The 17,795-nt window shown below is 43.3% G+C and overlaps 1 protein-coding gene across 1 annotated transcript in view; it reads left to right on the top strand.

Annotated features, from left to right (window-relative positions):
- The window catches only part of NID2 (nidogen 2), an 82,140-nt gene that overhangs the window by 50,339 nt on the left and 14,006 nt on the right, over positions 1-17,795 (top strand). The window contains exons 9-11 of the mRNA XM_065940026.1: positions 12,061-12,204; positions 12,899-13,027; positions 13,946-14,089. Coding sequence (XP_065796098.1) covers positions 12,061-12,204; positions 12,899-13,027; positions 13,946-14,089 — 417 coding nt within the window. The remainder of the gene's footprint in view (positions 1-12,060; positions 12,205-12,898; positions 13,028-13,945; positions 14,090-17,795) is intronic.

Below are 17,795 nucleotides of genomic sequence, written 5' to 3'. Positions count from 1 at the left end.
ATTGATTGATTTGTGGATGTTGAAAAATCCTTGCAACCCTGGGATGAATCCTACTTGATCATGGTGTATGATCTTTTTAATGTATTGTTGGATATGGATTGCTAGTATTTTGTTGAAGATTTTTGCATCTGTGTTCATTAGTGATATTAGCCTGTAATTTTTTTTTCTTTTTTTTTTTTTTGTGGTATCTTTGTCTGGTTTTGGTATCAGATGGTGACCTCATGAAATGAAATGGTAAGTGTTCCTTCCTCTGCAACTTTCTGGAATAGTTTCAGAAGGATAGGTGTTAACTCTTCTCTAAATGTTTGATAAAATTCGTCTGTAAAGCCATTAGGTCCTGGACTTTTGTTTGTTGGGAGGTTTTCAATCACAGTTTCAATTTCAGTGCTTGTGATTGGTTTATTCGTATTTTCTGTTTCTTCCTGGTTCATTTACTGAGAGTGTACCTTTCTAGGTAATTGTGCATTTCTTCCAGTAATTCCAATAAAAATACCATTTTATTGGTATAAGTTGTTCATAGTAGTCTTATGATTCTTTGTATTTCTGTGGAGTCAGTTATAACATCTTTTCTATTTCTAATTTTACTGATTTGAGTCCTCTCTCTTTTTTTCCTTGATGAGTCTGACTAATGATTTATCAGTCTTGTTTATCTTTTCAAAGAACCAGCTTTTAGTTTCATTGATCTTTGCGATTGTGTTCTTTGTTTCTATTTCATTTATTTCTGCTCTGATCTTTACACTTTCTTTCCTTCAGCTAACTTTAGGTTTAGTTTGTTCTTCTTTCTTTAGTTGTATTAGGTGTAAGGTTAGGTTATTTGAGATTTTTCTTGTTTCTTGAGGTAAGACTGTATTGCTATAAACTTCCCTCGTAGAACTGCTTTTGCTGCATCCCATAAGTTTTTTATCTTTGTGCTTTCCTTTTCATTTGTCTCTAGTTACTTTTTAAATTTTTTCTTTGATTTCTTCAGTTATCTAATGGTTGTTTAGTTGCATGTTGTTTAGCTGCTACATGTTTGTGTTTCTTAGAGTGTTTTTCCTTGTAGTTTCTTTTTTTCCTTCTAATATCATAACATTGTGATTAGAAAAGATGCTTGATATTATTTCAATTTTCTTAAATTGACCAAGGCTCATCTTGTAGCCCAGCATGTGGTCATGTGTGGGCTACACATGACTGTGTGCACTTGAGAAAAATGGGTAGTCTGCTGCTTTTGGATGGAATGCTCTATAAATGTCAATTATGTCCAATTCATCTAAAGTGTCATTTAAGGCCTGCATTTCCTTATTGATTTTCTGTCTGGATGATCTATTGATGAAAGTAGGGTATTAAAGCCCCCCACTGTTATTGTGCTACTGTTGATTTCTCCCTTTCTGTTTGTTAGTATTTGCCTTACATATTGAGGTGCTCTTATGTTGGGTGCATATATATTTATAATTGTTGTATATTCTTCTTGGATTGAACCCTTGATCACCATGTAGTGTCTTTCTTTGTCTCTTATAACAGTCTTTGTTTTAAAGTCTATTTTGTCTGATATGAGTATTGCTACTCCAGCTTTCTTATGATTTCCATTTGTGTGAAATACCTTCTCCCATCCCCTTACTTTCAGTCTGTAAGTGTCCCTAGGTATGAAGTGGGTCTCTTGTAGACAACATACAACATATGAAGTGGGTCTCTTGTTTTTGTATCCACTCAGCCAGTCTATTGGTTGGTGCATGTCTTTTGGTTGGTGCATTTAATCCATTTACATTTAAAGTAATTGTCAATGTGTATGATCCTATTACCATTTTGTTAATTGTTTTGGGTTTATTTTTTGTAGAAGTTTTCCTTCTCTTGTGTTTCCTGCCTAGAGAAGTTCCTTTAGCATTTGTTGTAAAACAGGTTTAGCAGGGTTGAATAATCTCAACTTTTGTTTGTGTGGAAAGCCTTTGATTTCTCCATAAAATCTGAATGAGAGTCTTGCTGGGTAGAGCATTCTTGGTTGTAGGTTCTTCCCTTTCATCACTTGGAATATATTCTGCCATTCTCTTCTGGCTTGTAGAGTTTCTGTTGAGAAATCGGCTGATAACCTTATGTGTTTTTCCTTGTATGTTATTTGTCTTTTTTCACTTGTTGCTTTAATAATTTAACTTTGTCTTTAATTTTTGTCAGTTTGATTGCCATATGTTTCGGTGCGTTCCTCATTGAATTTATCCTGGTGACTCCCTGCTTCCTGGACATGATTGACTATTTCCTTTCCCATGTTGGGGAAGTTTTCAGCTGTTATCTCTTCAAGTATTTTCTAGGGTTCTTTCTCTCTTTCTTCTCCTGGGACTCCTATAATGTGAATGTTGGTGCATTTAATGTTGTCCCAGAGGTCTGTTAGGCTGCCTTCATTTCTTTTCATTCTTTTTTCTATATTCTGTTTTGCAGCATTGATTTCCACCTTCTGTCTTCCAGGTCACTTATACATTCTTCTTTCTCTGTTATCCTGCTATTGATTCCTTCTAGTGTATTGTTCATCTCTGTTTCTTAGTTCTTCTAGGTCCTTGGTAAACATTTCTTACATCTTCTCAATCTTTGCCCTCCATTCTTTTCCGAGATCCTGAATCATATTCACTATCATTATTCTGAATTCTTTTTCTGGAAGGTTGCCTATCTCCACTTAATTTAGTTGTTTTTCTGGGAATTTATCTCTTCCTTCATTCTGGGACATAATTCTATTTCTTTTCATTTTGGGTAGCTTTCTTTGATTGTGGTTTTAGTTCTGGAGGCTGATGGGATTGTAGTTCTTATTTCTTCTGTCAGCCTTCTGAAGATAAGAGGCTTGTGCAAGCTTCCTGATGGGAGGACTTGCTGGGGAAACTGGTTCTTGCTCTGGTGGGCAGAAGCATACTCAGTAAAACTTTAATGCAGTTGTCTGCTGATGTGTGGAGTTGTTCTCTCTCCCTGTTAGTTGTTTGGCCTGAGATGACCCAGTCCTGGAGTCTATAGGCTTCTGTAGTAGGGCTATTGGTGACCTCCAAGAGGGCTTATGTCGTGACACAGCTCCGGGGACTGTTGTGTCAGTGCCCCCATCCCCTCAGCAGGCTCCTGCCAACACACACCTCTGCAGGAGACCCTCAGACACTCACAGGTAGGTCTGGCTCAGTCTCCCATGGGGTCACTGTTCCTTTCCCCTGGGTCCTGTGCATGCAAGATTGTGTTTGTGCCCTCCAAGAGTCTCTGTTTCCCCCAGTCCTAGAGAAGCTCTGTAACCAAATCCCACTGACCTTCAAAGTCAGATTCCCTGGGGATTCCCAGTCTCTTGGCCAAATCCCCAGACCAGGAAGCTTGACATGGCGCCTAGAACCTTCACAACAGTGTGAGAACTTCTTTGGTATTATTGTTCTCCAGTTAGTGAGTCACCACCTGGCAGGCATAGGATTTGATTTTATTGTAATTGTTCCCCTTCTGCCATTTTGTTGTGTTTTTTCCTTTGTCCTTGGATGTAGGGTGTCTTTTTTGGTGGGTTCCAGTGTCATCCTGTCGATGGTTGTTCCAAAGCTAGTTGTGATTTTGGTGCTCTGGCAGGAGAAGATGAGTGCAAGAAAAGAGATCAAGAAAAGAAAGTCTGTTACTATTTCCATTATTTCCCTGTCTATTTGTCATGAAGTGATGGGACCGGATACCATGATCTTCGGTTTTTGAATGTTGAGTTTTAGGCCAGCTTTTTCACTCTCCTCTTTCCCCTTCATCAAGAAGATTTTCAGTTCTTCTTCACTTTCTGCCATAATGGTGGTATCATTTGCATATCTGAGGTTATTGGTATTTCTCCCAGCAATCTTGATTCCAACTTGAGCTTCATCCAGCCTGGCATTTTGCATGATGTACTATGCATAGAGGTTAAATAAGTAGGTTGACAGTATATAGCCTTGACGTACTCCTTTCCCAATTTTGAACCAGTTTGTTGTTCCATGGCTGGTTTGAACTGTTGCTTCTTGACCTGCACATAGATTTCTCAGGAGGCAGGTAAGTTGGTCTGGTATTCCATCTCTTGAGGAATTTTCCACAGTTTGTTGTAATCCACACAGTCAAAGGCTTTAGCATAGTCAATGAAGCAGAAGTAGACATTTTTCTGTAATTCCCTTGCTTTTTCTGTGATAAAACAGATGTTGGTATTTTGATCTCTGGTTCCTCTGCCCTTCCTAAATACAGCTTGTAAATCTGGAAATTCTTGGCTTGCAAACTGTTGAAGCTTAGCTTGAAGGATTTTGAGCATTACCTTGCTAGAATGTGAAATGAATGCAATTGTGTGGTAGTTTGAACATTCTTTGGCTTCATACTTCTTTGGATTGGAATGAAAACTGACCTTTTCCAGTCCTGTGGCCACTGCTGAGTTTTCCAAATTTGCTGGCATATTGAGTGCAGCACTTTCACAGCATCATTTTTTGGGATTTGAAATAGCTCAGCTGTAATCCCATCACCTCCACTAGCTTTGTTCCTAGTAATTCTTCCTAGGGCTTCCCTGATAGCTTAGTTGATAAAGAATCCACCTGCAATGCAGGAGACCCCTGGGTCAGGGTCGAATCCTGGGTCAGGAAGATCCATTGGAGAAGGGATAGGCTACCCACTCCAGTATTCTTGGGCTTCCCTTGTGGCTCAGCTGGTAAAGAATCTGCCTGAAAGACAGGAAATCTGGGTTTGACCCCTGGGTTGGGAAGATCCCCTGGAAAAGGGAAAGGCTACCCATTCCAGTATTCTGACCTGAAGAATTCCATGGGCTGTATAGTCCATAGGGTTGCAAAGAATTGGGTTGCAAAGTCACATGACTGACTGACTTTCACTTTCACTTCACTTCTTTCGGTGCTTCCTAAGGCCTGCTTGACTTCACACTCTAGGATGTGTGGCTCTAGGTGAGTGACCACACCGTCATGGTGATCCAAGTCATTAAGTTCTTTTTTGTAGAGTTCTTCTGTGTTTTCTTGCCACCTCTTCTTAATATCTTCTGCTTCTGTTAGGTCCATACTGTCCTTTATTGTGCCTGTTTTTGCATTGAATGTTCTCTAGGTATCTATAATTTTCTTGAAGAGATCTCTAGTCTTTCCCAACCTATTGTTTTCCTCTATTTTTTTTGCATTGTTCACTTAAGAAGGCTTTCTTATTTCTCCTTGCTATTCTTTGGAACTCTGCATTCAGATGAGTATATCTTTTCCCCTTTAACTTTTTTTAAGGCTTCCTCAGACAAACATTTTGCCTTTTTGCATCTCTTTTTCTTGGGAATGGTTTTGATCACTGCCTCCTGTACAGTGTTATAAACCTCTGTCCATAGTTCTTCAGGCGCTCTATCAGATCTAATCCCTTGAATCTATTTGTCACTTCTACTGTATAATTATTAAGGAATTTGATTTAGGTCATACCTGAATGGTCTAGTGGTTTTCCCTACTTTCTTCAATTTAAGTCTGAATTTTGCAATAAAGAGTTCATGATCTGAGCCACAGTGAGCTCCTGGTCTTATTTTTGCTGACTGTATAGAGCTTCTCCAACTTCGGCTGCAAAGAATATAATAATTTAATTTTGGTATTGACCATCTGGTGATGTCCATATGTAGAGTTATCTCTTGTGTTGTTGGAAGAGGGGGTTTGCTATGATCAGTGTGTTCCCTTGGCAAAACTCTATTAGCCTTTGCCCTGTTCATTTTGTACTCCCAAGACCAAACTTGCCTGTTACTCCAGGTGTCTCTTGACTTCCTACTTTGTATTCCAGTTCCCTATGATGAAAGGATGTCTTTTTTTTTTTTTTTTTGGTGGTATTCTAGAAGGTCTTGTAGGTCTTCAGAGAACCGTTCAACTTCAGCTTCTTCAGCATTAGTAGTTGGGACACAGACTTGGATTACTGTGATATTGAATGGTTTGCCTTGGAAACAAACAAAGTTCATTCTGTCATTTTTGAGATTGCACCCAAGTACTGAATTTTGGACTCTTTTGTTTACTATGAGGGCTACTCCATTTTTTCTAAGGGATTCTTGCCCACAGTAGTAGACTTAATGGTCATCTGAATTAAATTCACCCATTCCCATCCATTTCAGTTCACTGATGGCTAGAATGTCAATGTTCACACTTGACATCTCCTGTTTGACAACTTCCAGTTTACCTTGATTCATGAACCGAACATTCCAGCTTCCTATGTAATATTGTTCTTTACAGCATCAGACTATACTTTCACCACCACGCACATCCACACCTGGGCATTGTTTCTGCTTTGTCTCTGTCTCTTCATTCTTTTTGGAGCCATTTCTCTGCTCTTCTCCAGTAGCATATTGGATACTTACCAACCGAGGGGGTTCATCTTTCAGTGTTGTATCTCTTTGCCTTTTTGTACTGTTCATGGGATTCTCAAGGCAAGAATGCTGAAGTGGTTTGCCATTCCCTTCTCCAGTGGACCACGTTTTGTCAAAACTCTCCACCATGACTTATCCGTCCTAGGTGGCCCTACACGGCATGGCTCATAGTTTCATTGTTACACAAAGCTGTGATCCACATGATCATTTTGGTTAGTTTTCTGTGATTGTGCTTTTCATTCTGTCTGCCCTCTGATGGATGAGGATAAGAGGCTTATGGAAGCTTCCTGATGGGAGGGACTGGCTGGGAGGAAAAGTGGGTCTTGCTCTGGCAAGGCCATGCTCAGTAAATCTTTAATCCAATTTTCTGCTGGGGTGGGGCTGTGTTCCCTCCCTGTAGTTTGGCCTGGGGCCAGTCTATGGAAGGGGTAATGGCAGCCTCCTCCAAAAGGACTTACACCAGCTTGCCATGCCTCCCAGGATTGCTGCTGCCAGTGTCCTGTGGCAGGCTACTGTTGACCCACGCATCCACCAGCGACTCCCAAACACTTGTAGACGAATCTGGCTCAGTCTCTTGTGGAGTCACTGTTCCTTTCTCCAGGGTCCTAGTGGGGACAAGTTTTTGTTGGGCCCTCCAAATGTTTCTGTTTCCCCAGTCCTGTGGAGATTCGGTCATCAAATCCTGCTGACCTTGAAAGTCAGATTCCCTGGGGATTCTCAGCCCCTTTGCTGGGTCCCCAGGATGGGAAGTCTGTTGTGGGGCCTAGAATTTTCACAACAGTGCGAGAACTTTCATTGTCCTCCAGTTTGTGGATCGCCCACCCAGCAGCTTTATAGTACGGCTAATGGCGACCTCCTCCAAGAGGACTAATGCCACATGCTGCACCTCCCAGGACTGCTGCTGCCGGAGCCCCTCTCCCCACAGCAGGCTGCTGCTGACGCATGCCTCCGCAGGAGACCCTCAGACATTTACAGGCAGGTCTGGCTCAGTCTCTTGTGGGGTCACTGCTCCTTTCCCTGAGTCCTGGTGTGCACAAGGTTTTGTTTGTGTCCTCTAAGTTCCTCTGGTGGGTGTAATGTTTGATTTTAAGTGCAGTTGGACCCCTCCTACTGTCTTGTTGGGGCTTCTCCTTTGCCCTTGGACATGGGGTATCTTTTTGGTGGGTTCCAACATTCTCCTGTTGATGATTGATTGTTCATCAGCTAGCTGCAATTTTGGTGTTCCCTCAGGAGAAGATGAGCGCTCATCCTTCTCCTCTGCCAACTTGTTCTAGGAACTTTAAGTGCATATTGCTAAGTGAAAGAAGCCAGTATGAAAAAAAAAGCTTCATACTGTGTGATTCTAGACTTTCTATAAAAGGTAAAATTGTAGGGACAGTAAATCGATCGGTGGTTGCCAGAGGCTCAAGGTGGGGGGAGGGAGGGAGGGAGGGAGGGATGAATAGGTGGAGCACAGGGGAAACCATCTGTGACACTGTACTGGAGGGTACATTTGTCAAAACCTGTAGCACTGTACAGCACAAAGAGTCTACCCCAATGTGAACTGTGGATTTTAGTTAATAACAATGTGTCAGTATTGATTTATCAGTTATAACAAATGTATATACTATCCAGTCAGTCAGTCAGTTCAGTCGCTCAGTCGTGTCTGACTCTTAGTAACCCCATGAATCGCAGCACTCCAGGCCTCCCTGTCCATCACCAACTCCCGGAGTTTACTCAAACTCATGTCCATCGAGTCAGTGATGCCATCCAACCATGTCATCCTCTGTCGTCCCCTTCTCCTCCTACCCCCAATCCCTCCCAGCATCAGGGTCTTTTCCAATGAATCAACTCTTCACATGAGGTGGCCAAAGTATTGGAGTTTCATCTTCAGCATCAGTATATACTAATACATAATGGTAATAATAGAGGAAACAGTGTAAATTGGTTAGGGGGTGGCTATGTGACTTCCCTGGTGGCTCAGATGGTAAAGCGTGTGCCTATAATGCAGGAGACCCGCGTTCAACCCCTGTGTCGGGAAGATCTCCTGGAGTAGGAAATGGCAGCCCACTCCAATATTCTTGCCTGGAAACTCCCATGGATGGAGGAACCTGGTAGGCTATAGTCAGTCCGTGGGGTCGCAAAGAGTCGGACATGACTGAGTGACTTCACTTTCACTTTTTATGGAAACTCTATACTTTCTGCTAAGTTTTTTGATGACCTAAAACTGTTTTAAAGAATAAAGTGTGTTTAAACTTTTAAAATTAAATGTTCTAGGCAAGCCAGAGGATGAGCCTGAAAGCCAGGGAACCCTGCTGTTGGGAAATGACTTTGTCAGATCAAGGGGACATTTTAATTCTGAAAGCCAGTAGGCAGTTTTGTTCTTGAAGACTAGAGGCACATGATGAGAATGAATGTTTCCCTTCAGTTCTATTGATACTCAGCAGTATTGATACTGCTGAGTCCGGAATCTGCACCTCAGACAGATGGGTTCATAACTAGCAAGTCTATATTTTACCATTGGAGCGGAGGCCTCCTTTACCACCTCCTCGGGCTCTCTGGGCAGCTGTCACTTCAGCAGTATGATAACAGGAGATAAAGAGGACTGGGTTCTCCTGTGGAGTGTAGAGGTGACACAGAACAGGAATCCTGAGCTTGCTGGTGTGTTTGGTTGGTTCAGTTTTGGGAAACTTGGTTGGGGGCACAGTGGATGAGTGTCCAAAGAAGGGATTATAATGTAGTGAATTAATAGCATGAAAATGTCAGCTGACTTTATAGAAACATGTACCTCAGAAGGAAGGAAAAGATCAGTATTTGCTGATTTCTTAAGGTGAGATTTCAACAGAAACGACCTTCACCTTTGAATATCTGGTTCAGCCCTTCGCTAGGTGTAGGAGTCTGATCTGTAAGAGAAGTAACTTAGTGGGAGAACCTCCCAGGCCGGAGTCCCATTCAGACTCTGGAATCATTTATGGAAAAGACAGATCTCTGGGTATATCTTTCCTCGAGACACACCTTAAGGGAGTAGCAAAAGGTCAGAAAGCCCACAGACTGGCGGGTACCAGGTTGCTAATTTGCTTTTAGAATGACATGATTTTTCCCCTGCTACCCAGGTCTAATTATAATAATAATTAGTAGCGGTAGTAGTGGTAGTAGTAGTAAAGGACAGTTTTACTTGATGCCAAGCACCGTTCTAAGTACCTTTCATAAATTTAACTCATCAAATCCCCACAACAACCCTACCAGTCAAGGGATTGTTACTCCCTTTTACAGAGACAATGGTGTAGACATGAAGTAATTTGCCTGGTCACAACTGGAAGAGTTGAGCCGGGGCTCAAATCAGACGCCAGCCCCAGAGCCCACTGTCACCCCTCACTCATGGCTCTTCCCCGTGGACCCCACAGACTCCAGGACTGCCTTGTAACATAGATCAAATTTTAAAAGAAGGAATGTTTACCCTTTGTGTTTTTCAACCCTGCTCATCCATCCACCCCTATGTAAAACAGCAATACCGTTCATTCTATCCAAATAGGAGAAAAGAAAAAAGGGGAAAAAAGAAGAAAATTAAAAAGAAAAACACAGCCTCTTTTCTTTCCTCTCTCAGTGCCTTGCAAGTATCTTAAGAGCCTTTTCCTTTTTCCAGAGGGAGCGATCATCTGGTTGGAATGTGTGTGAAACAAAACAGCAGCCCCACCTGACGTGGGAGCTCCCAGTTGGGTGTCCAGGGTTCAGGAGGCAGTCTTCCCAGGGAGCCCCTTCTCCCTGACCACCGGCCAGCCCCCTGCCTTGCCCAAGTGTTTGAGCTTCCCACGTGGCTTGGCTGGTGTTGGTGGGGTCACAGGACAGGATCCAGGAATGCTTCCTGCCCTTGATCCCAGTTCAGGGCTCAGCTCTCCAGTTGAGGAGCCTTTGGGCAGAGGGCCATGCATTGAAGCTGAACGGACTGTTCCTTTAAGGAAAACCAGTCTTCTCTTGATTAAATGACTAAATTAGTTCCAGATCCTCTGTCAGAGAGTCAAACTGTTCAAGAGGGAGAGGGAGAAATAGAAAATGTCTTAAGAAGGTTACAGCTCTTCTTGACTTACTATAATAGGAGAAAAGCTAACTAGTCACAGAGAATGAATAGACTCACAGTTTTAAAAATGGATTTTTAATATAGTGTTTTTGGAAACCAAATTCTGAGCATAGGGCCTCAAGGCTCAGAAATTGGCTGATACTTGGTTTAAAGCTGTGCTGTCACTGTCTTGAAACTCTTAATAATTTTTGAACAAAGAGTTCCACAGTTTTGTTTTGCATTGGGCTCAGCAAATGATGTGGCTACGCTGTCAATGAAGGCTATTTTAAGTCAGTATGATGCAGGTATTCACACTTTCTCCTCAATTTCAGGTAGGCTAGTATATCCTGTCCAAGTTTGCCAATCAACTTGCATTTTTTTTTTCTTCTTCTTCTCCTTTTAATGCCTCTCAGGCTGGTAAGCTCCTGACATTATGTATACTCACTAATCTCTGCTGGAATGCGCCATGGTGAAGTTTTGATCCTGGAGAGCACTGAACAAGAAGGCTAAGCCATCAGTATTTATAAACTAAAATATCTCAAAGCTCACTTCTTCCTTTGGCTGGGTAGGTCAGGAATTTGGTACAAAACCTTCTCCTAAAATGGAGAGAGAATAATGGGAGGCAGGCAGGTCTTTGTCTCATGTGGGGCCTTCAGTGAAGACGTGACCCTGTTGTTTTCAACTGCAGCACACACTGGGGACTGACTCAGGACCCTGGTCAGTAAGATCAAGTTAACCCTGCCACCACAACCCAAATGCTATACTTCCAGACGGTCTGGCAAGAGAATCAGAGGGGAGGGATGAGGGACGTCCAAGCATGCCTGTGTGATTTGGGGAGCATGGCCTCTGCCTGACTTTTGGACCCATCTACCTCTTCTGGCTGTGTGACCTTGGTCAGGTTATTTGACCTCTCTGTGCTTCGGTAAAAGGAAGATGATAATACATTCCTCACAGTATGTTCGTGAGTAATTAATAGAATAGAGTAGGCAATGGTTTAGAACAATGCCTGGCACTTAAGTGCTTAATACGCATTACTGTTACACTCAATCTAGTAGAGTCAGGGAAGATTTCAGATGTTAACTGTCATCACTGCCTAGTGGTCAGATGGAGCTATGGCAAGGTTAATCCTAAAGAGTAAATACTGCACAAGTTATTCCCATTTATTTCGTCTTATAAATCTTTAAAAAAAAGGCAAGATTTTCTCATTAATTGAATTTTGACCCATAGAATAGTGCATTTAGTGAGACTGCCCAATTTAGAGGCAGAAATTTTGGGTATAAGTTTTGCTGTCCCATTTCCTGACTTTCTGAGCTTGGGCAATTTTTCTAATGTCTCTTGCTTATTTTCCTTATTGGTGAAAACTACCAATAAAAGGAATGACAGCCCGCCTCACAGAATTATCCTGAGAACCACAGAAGATGGTAGAATGAAAGTACTTTTAAATAAAAGGATGCTATGTGTTGGATATTTTTATTCCCTGGACACAAACCTGCTGTAAATAAGAAAAGGTTAGTTATCTGCAGAGTAGGCGAGAGGCAGCCATTCTGGAATTGAGAACTGCAATGCAGATGATCCACCTCACTTTAGATATTAATAATTTAGTAAGGTCTCCAGGCAGGCCTCAACCTTACAAGTCCACAGCCAGTTCCACTTGCCGATCTTCTTCCTTCTGTGCCATTCTCTTGATGACAGCCAGATTGCGCTTTTCTTTTGTGTTTTCTCTCTACCCACCCAGGAGACTCCGAGCCCACCCCAGTGAATCCTTGCTACGATGGGAGCCACACATGTGCCACCACAGCTCGTTGCCACCCGGCGACAGGTGTGGACTACACCTGCGAGTGTGCATCTGGGTACCAGGGAGATGGACGGAGTTGCGTGGGTAAGACCCTGGAACACAGACCCAATCTGTGTTCCTCCATGAAGGCCTCCAGCATTCTGTCCATAGAAGACAAGTGTCTGCTTTGCCATCTCCATGGATCAATGAGTTTAGCAGCTATTCACCTAAAAATACCAACTATTTAAAAACCAGGCATATTCTGGTTAGGTTTACCAGAGTAGTTTGGAGTGGGTATTTAGGGCTATTGTAATTCGTGGATATTTTATACTCTTAAATCTTGTCATTTTGAGCCTGAATCAAGTATTTTTTACATTCACTAAAGAGTGCATTTTTCTGGTTACCTTCAGATTTTGGACATCCATTTCATCCATTTCTTTCAGTTACTGTATCTCAAATGCAGTCATGGAGATTTCTTTACACTTTAAAAGAAACATGGTTACTCAGTGTTTTTCTTCTCAATGTTCAGAATGGCTTAAATGTTTAAAGAATTCTCAGAATATTCAGAACATATCTCCCTGGAGCTCATACTTGAATGACTTGAAATAAACAGTTTATGACGGTCTGCAATGTGCATCTACATCTGGTGCTGAGGCAGCCTGCGCTTTGCCCCCAGTTTAGTCTACCGACCGCTAGTCCCACTGAAACCTCTCAGGGGTGAGAGAATGCTGAGTCTGCAGACCTGCTGCTTGTGGGGCCTTTGGTTTAAGCGGCCCTTTTTGTTCTTACTCCTCCTTAGATGTCAATGAATGTGCAACTGGCTTCCACCGCTGCGGCCCCAACTCTGTGTGCGTCAACCTGCTGGGGAGCTACAGATGTGAGTGCCGGAGTGGTTACGAGTTTGCGGACGACCGGCATACCTGCATCTGTGAGTGCCCACCCATGCTCCAGGATGCACGACTGTTTCCACTGTGGCTCTACAGAAGCTCTGTTGCGTGGTTTTCTAAGAAACAGACAATTCACATGGAAAGAACCCAAAGCTATGGCTCAGTTCAGTCCTGTGTGTTGGGGTTTAGTTTTCGTTTGGGTTTTTGTTGTTGTTGTTGTGTTGTGCTATTTATCTATCTACATAGAAATTTTTGGTGTAAGTCATGGAAGGATGTTCACCTTTGTCAGGACTGCTGTGTAGCTTGATGTTTGGCCCAATCATGTAATAAGACTGAACTTTTCTAATACCAACAGCTCTAGATAGAGGTCAAGTGTTTCTCAAATCAGAATGACATGGATTTTGTAATTCAAAGAGGCTTGACCTATTTGACTGACCAAAAGCTCCATTGGTAATAAATATACCCTTGCTAGTTCCAGAAAAATACTTGACATAAGAGTGGATCCAAAAGAACTAGAATTCCAAAGTCATTCCATTGTTAGAGCTAGATGATACTAGAGAAAACCCACTTTTGAATCCAGTGAGATGAAAAGGTAGCAGCAATCATAGAGACTCGTGTGTGTGTGTGTGTGTGTGTATACATGTACACACAGGCATGCCTAGCAGCAGTGTTCTGCTTTAGTCAAGGACATTTGCTGAAGACTTATTTTCATGCTTAGTGTTACAGCCACAAACCAAGACTGGCACTTCTTAGATTGTAATTTGCGTACAACCGTCCAGGGATCTTGTTAAAATTCCTATTCCAGTTCACTGGCTCTGGGTTGGGTCTGGGAACTGAATTCCTTATAAACCTCCAGGTGTCCTCATGCTGTTGGTGTGCAGATCACACTGCAAAGAGCAGGGCTCACCCATTCGCAGGCCTGGGCTCTTGGACATCTTTTTGCCTTCTTCCCTCTTCAGTGATCACTCCACCTCCCGATCCCTGTGAGGATGGCCGTCACAACTGTGCTCCCGCCAGCCAGGCCCGGTGCATTCACCATGGAGACGGCTCCTTCAGCTGCGCCTGCCTGCCCGGTTATGCCGGAGACGGGCACCGGTGCACCGGTGAGTACCTATGGACGACTCAATGACCCTGAAAGTTGCTTTGGATGCACATCCCCACATCCCCAGGGCCTCTCAGAAACCTTTTATTTCCTTTGACTCACACCTCCTGGAACTGCTGGAAGAGAAAAAAAAAAAAAGGTGTCCTTTGAGTCAAAGGCCAAATGTGATTGCCTTGGCACCAGATTGTTGAGCGAGTATGGTTGTCCTTGGAGGAGACGTGCCTGGAGAAGTGGGGAGCTCCTGCCAGCTTGCAGTTTCCTGTTCCTTGGAGCTAGTGTAGCTTGGAGGGATTCGAGGGAAAACTGTATATTCCCCTGGGAGGACGTCTCCATCCTTCAGTCTCTTTAGCTAATGGCTTAATTCAGCACTTCCGGTCTTGCCCAATTTTTAGTTGCTCTTCCCTTGCTTGAAGTGGTATTTGAAGCAATCTCTAAACATACATACAATTCTTTTTGTGTAATTTATTCCTTCGTCTGTCTCTCTGAAAGGGGAGAGGGAGAGAGAGAAGAAAAATCCACAGATATAAAAGGATATTAATGCATACCTAAGTACTCAAATCTTTTCTTTCAGAAATATAACTCTGTTTAAGACTTTATGCCATATTTTATAAAATCACTAAACCAGAAAGCAGGACTAACTGTTCAAATTTAACTTCAAGATGTATGACGTTGTTACTGAAAAACTAGGCATGACACTCTGATTATAAATGTTCAGGAAACTGGGGTTAATAGTACCTAATATAGAGATCATTCAGTAAGCCTACATAATTCACTAAAGATCTTCAAAACCTCTGTCAGTAATACACACAAATAATAGTTAAATGAGATACTTGGAAATGAGAGGATGGTAGGAAAGGAGTCAGTTTTAGGAACAGAAATCTAAAATGCAGGCTTTCCCCTCTTTTCAAATCGCTTTTTGCATCTGGCCCCGGAATACCTGGGCCCACTGAGCAAACTTGCTAAAAACAGCCGGATAGCTCTAGGGGCTCCTTTGTTTGTTGTTCAGTCCCTCTTGTGTATGACTCTTTGCGACCCCATGGACCGCAGAACGCCAGGCTTCCCTGTCCTTCACTATCTTCCAGAGATTGCTCAAACTCATGTCCACTGAGTTGGTGATGCCATCCAACCATCTTGTCCTCTGTCGTCCCCTTCTCCTCCTCCTCAGATCAAATAGCATGTTCTTAAATAGATCAGATCTTCTTAGACAGATCACATAGCCTGGCTCCGCCCTCCTCACCAGCTGTTGCCTTCTCCTCCTCCTCCCCTTTCCCTTTGGTTTCATCTGGATGGGCTGAATGGACCAGCAGCCTAAAGCTACATGTTCTTGACAGAACAGATGTGTCAGGGCAGCACAGCCCTCCGCTCCTTCCCAGATGTGGGGCTTTTCAAACCTAGCTCTTGAACGTTTCCCTTTCTGATGTACAGAAGCTTAGCTGTATGGCTTTCTTGAAAACACAGTTTATATTGAAATGACCCAAAACTGTGACTCAGTTCAGCCCTGAGGTTGTTTTTTCTCCCTAAAAACACCCCCAGGTTTAGACAGAGGTGAAGTGCTTTTCAAATTAGGATGGAGTAGAAGTGTGAGTCACAGATACTTGTCCCACTTGACTGCCCAGAGAGCTCCATCTGCAACAGATACTCTATACAGACGGAGGCACCCTCTAGGTCTGGGGGTGGTGGGGGGTGGGGGAGGCATCAGGTGATGCTCACAAACCTCTCACGTTTCTGCTGAGCCCCACAGTAGGAATACTGCTTTTTCCTCCCTTGTGGAAACTCATCATTCGGTTTGACTTAACACACTACTGGCTGTCAGAAATGAGAACGCACAGAGGAAAAAATCTTGTCAGTAGAATTTCATATTTAAACATCTGGCTGCTCAGGTAAGCTGAGATGGTGTTTCGAGAGCATTTCATTCCTTAGGTCTTTGGTTTAAAACAAAGAAGTTGAAATTAATTGCCGCTTAGATGTGATGAGGATTAAAATCAGAATGTTAATGTAGGTGAGCTACTGCTTGTCCTAACCCCTTCGAGAATCATTCTCCCTTCTTTTAACTTCTGCTTGTCTTGGAGGACTTGGGTTACCTTCTGGGGTTGTAGTAGGACCTTGAAATTAGCTACTCTTCCATGCTGCGAGTTTTCTACGATTCTCATTCTTTGCTACAGTTGCCCTCTTTCTGATTTCAGGGACATTTTCAATTGTCCCTGTTTTCTCTCTGCTTCTCTACTTTTGGGATTCTCTCTGGAACCCACAAACTTAAACGTAGGCCAGGCCAATCTGTTGCTTCCCCAGTGTATTAGTAATCTATTGCAGCATAACCATTTACCCCAAACACATAGCAGCTTAAAACAGTACACAGTATTATTATCTGTATGGTCTAGCTCATTCGTTTGCTTTAGGATCCTCACAAGACTGCAGTCAGGGGGTCTGTCAGACCTGGGGTCTCATCTGGGGTCCAGATGGGGAAAGAGGCTCACGTGGTTATTGGCAGGATTCCATTCCCCAAGGACTGTCAGGTCCCTGCTGGCTGTTGCCTGGAGGTGACTTGCAGCTTCTTGCCACTCAGACCTCTCCCACAAGGTAACTTCCTTATCAAAGCCAGCAGCAGCAGGCCTGCTAGTAGGTTGGCAGTGACCACAAAAGTGATGTCTCCTCCGTATTGCTTTAGTGTCTTGGTTGGAAGCCAGTTACTCAAAGGAAGGGGATTATAGAAGACCCTGAATACCAGGAGGAGGACGGGATCTTTGGGACCATCTATGAGAGGCTGCCTCCCATAGTCAGTTACCCTGTGGTTGCTGTCCACGTTTCGGGGCAGTAGACAATAACAGTCATTTTCCTAAAGACCTCTGCTGTGCATAAATCAGGCTGAGCTAATCATGAACGTGGCTGGCAGGATAAGTGAATAAGCATGTGTGTGTGTGCACGCAGTTTTAAAGGCATGTCACAGTATGCATGTGTCCCAGTGACAACTGAGATAGAGAAAAAGAAAAATAGCGATGAAGACTCTGTTTTGTGAAAAGTGAGCACACTTAAAGTGCACACTTGTTTTCAATCCATCAAACTGGCATTGAAAGAGTGTGTGGGTTTTTCTTTCTCCAGCCAGTTTGTTAAAAACCAGTTTCCCTGGGGAGGCTGCCCTTGGCTTTGGGTTCTCCATGCCTGAGTCACAAGCAGGAATTATTTTTATGCAAGTAGAATGAAATCTTTTCCAGCTCCCCTGTCAGGATTGATTTCAATCCTGCATTGGTGTGAGCTGGATATTTCTCAGGCCCGTTTGTCTCTGCAGATCTTAGTGACTCTGCTGGATGGAAAAGCAGATTGCTGTGAGCTGAGACCTTTTCAGGGAGGAGCACATGTGAGTTGAGGAACTGGGTTACAGATGGCCCATTACCCACAGAAGGACCGTGAGGAGGGCTTCTTACACTGTTCTCACACATGGCTTTTGTGGGAGGAGCGCAGACTCTGGATAAGGTATAGTAAAGTTGGTGTGGCCACAAGCGATGTAGGGACCAAGGCTTGAAGGGAAGAAGCTGACTCTGCTCACAGGTCCCAGAGAGCGGGTCACTGCTAGCCGTGCCGGACCCTATGGGCACAGCCAGAATCCAGGTTCTGACCGAGTAGGTGGGGAGTGACAACTCATGGGCCTTCAAGCCTTTGTTGGGGTCTGGAGCGGGATCAGGGAGAGTTGCCGCCAGGGAATTTCACTGGGT

The sequence above is a fragment of the Muntiacus reevesi genome, chromosome 7, assembly GCF_963930625.1.
Source record: "Muntiacus reevesi chromosome 7, mMunRee1.1, whole genome shotgun sequence".
Classification (NCBI taxonomy): domain Eukaryota; kingdom Metazoa; phylum Chordata; class Mammalia; order Artiodactyla; family Cervidae; genus Muntiacus; species Muntiacus reevesi.
This window is presented reverse-complemented; position numbering and strand designations above follow the sequence as displayed.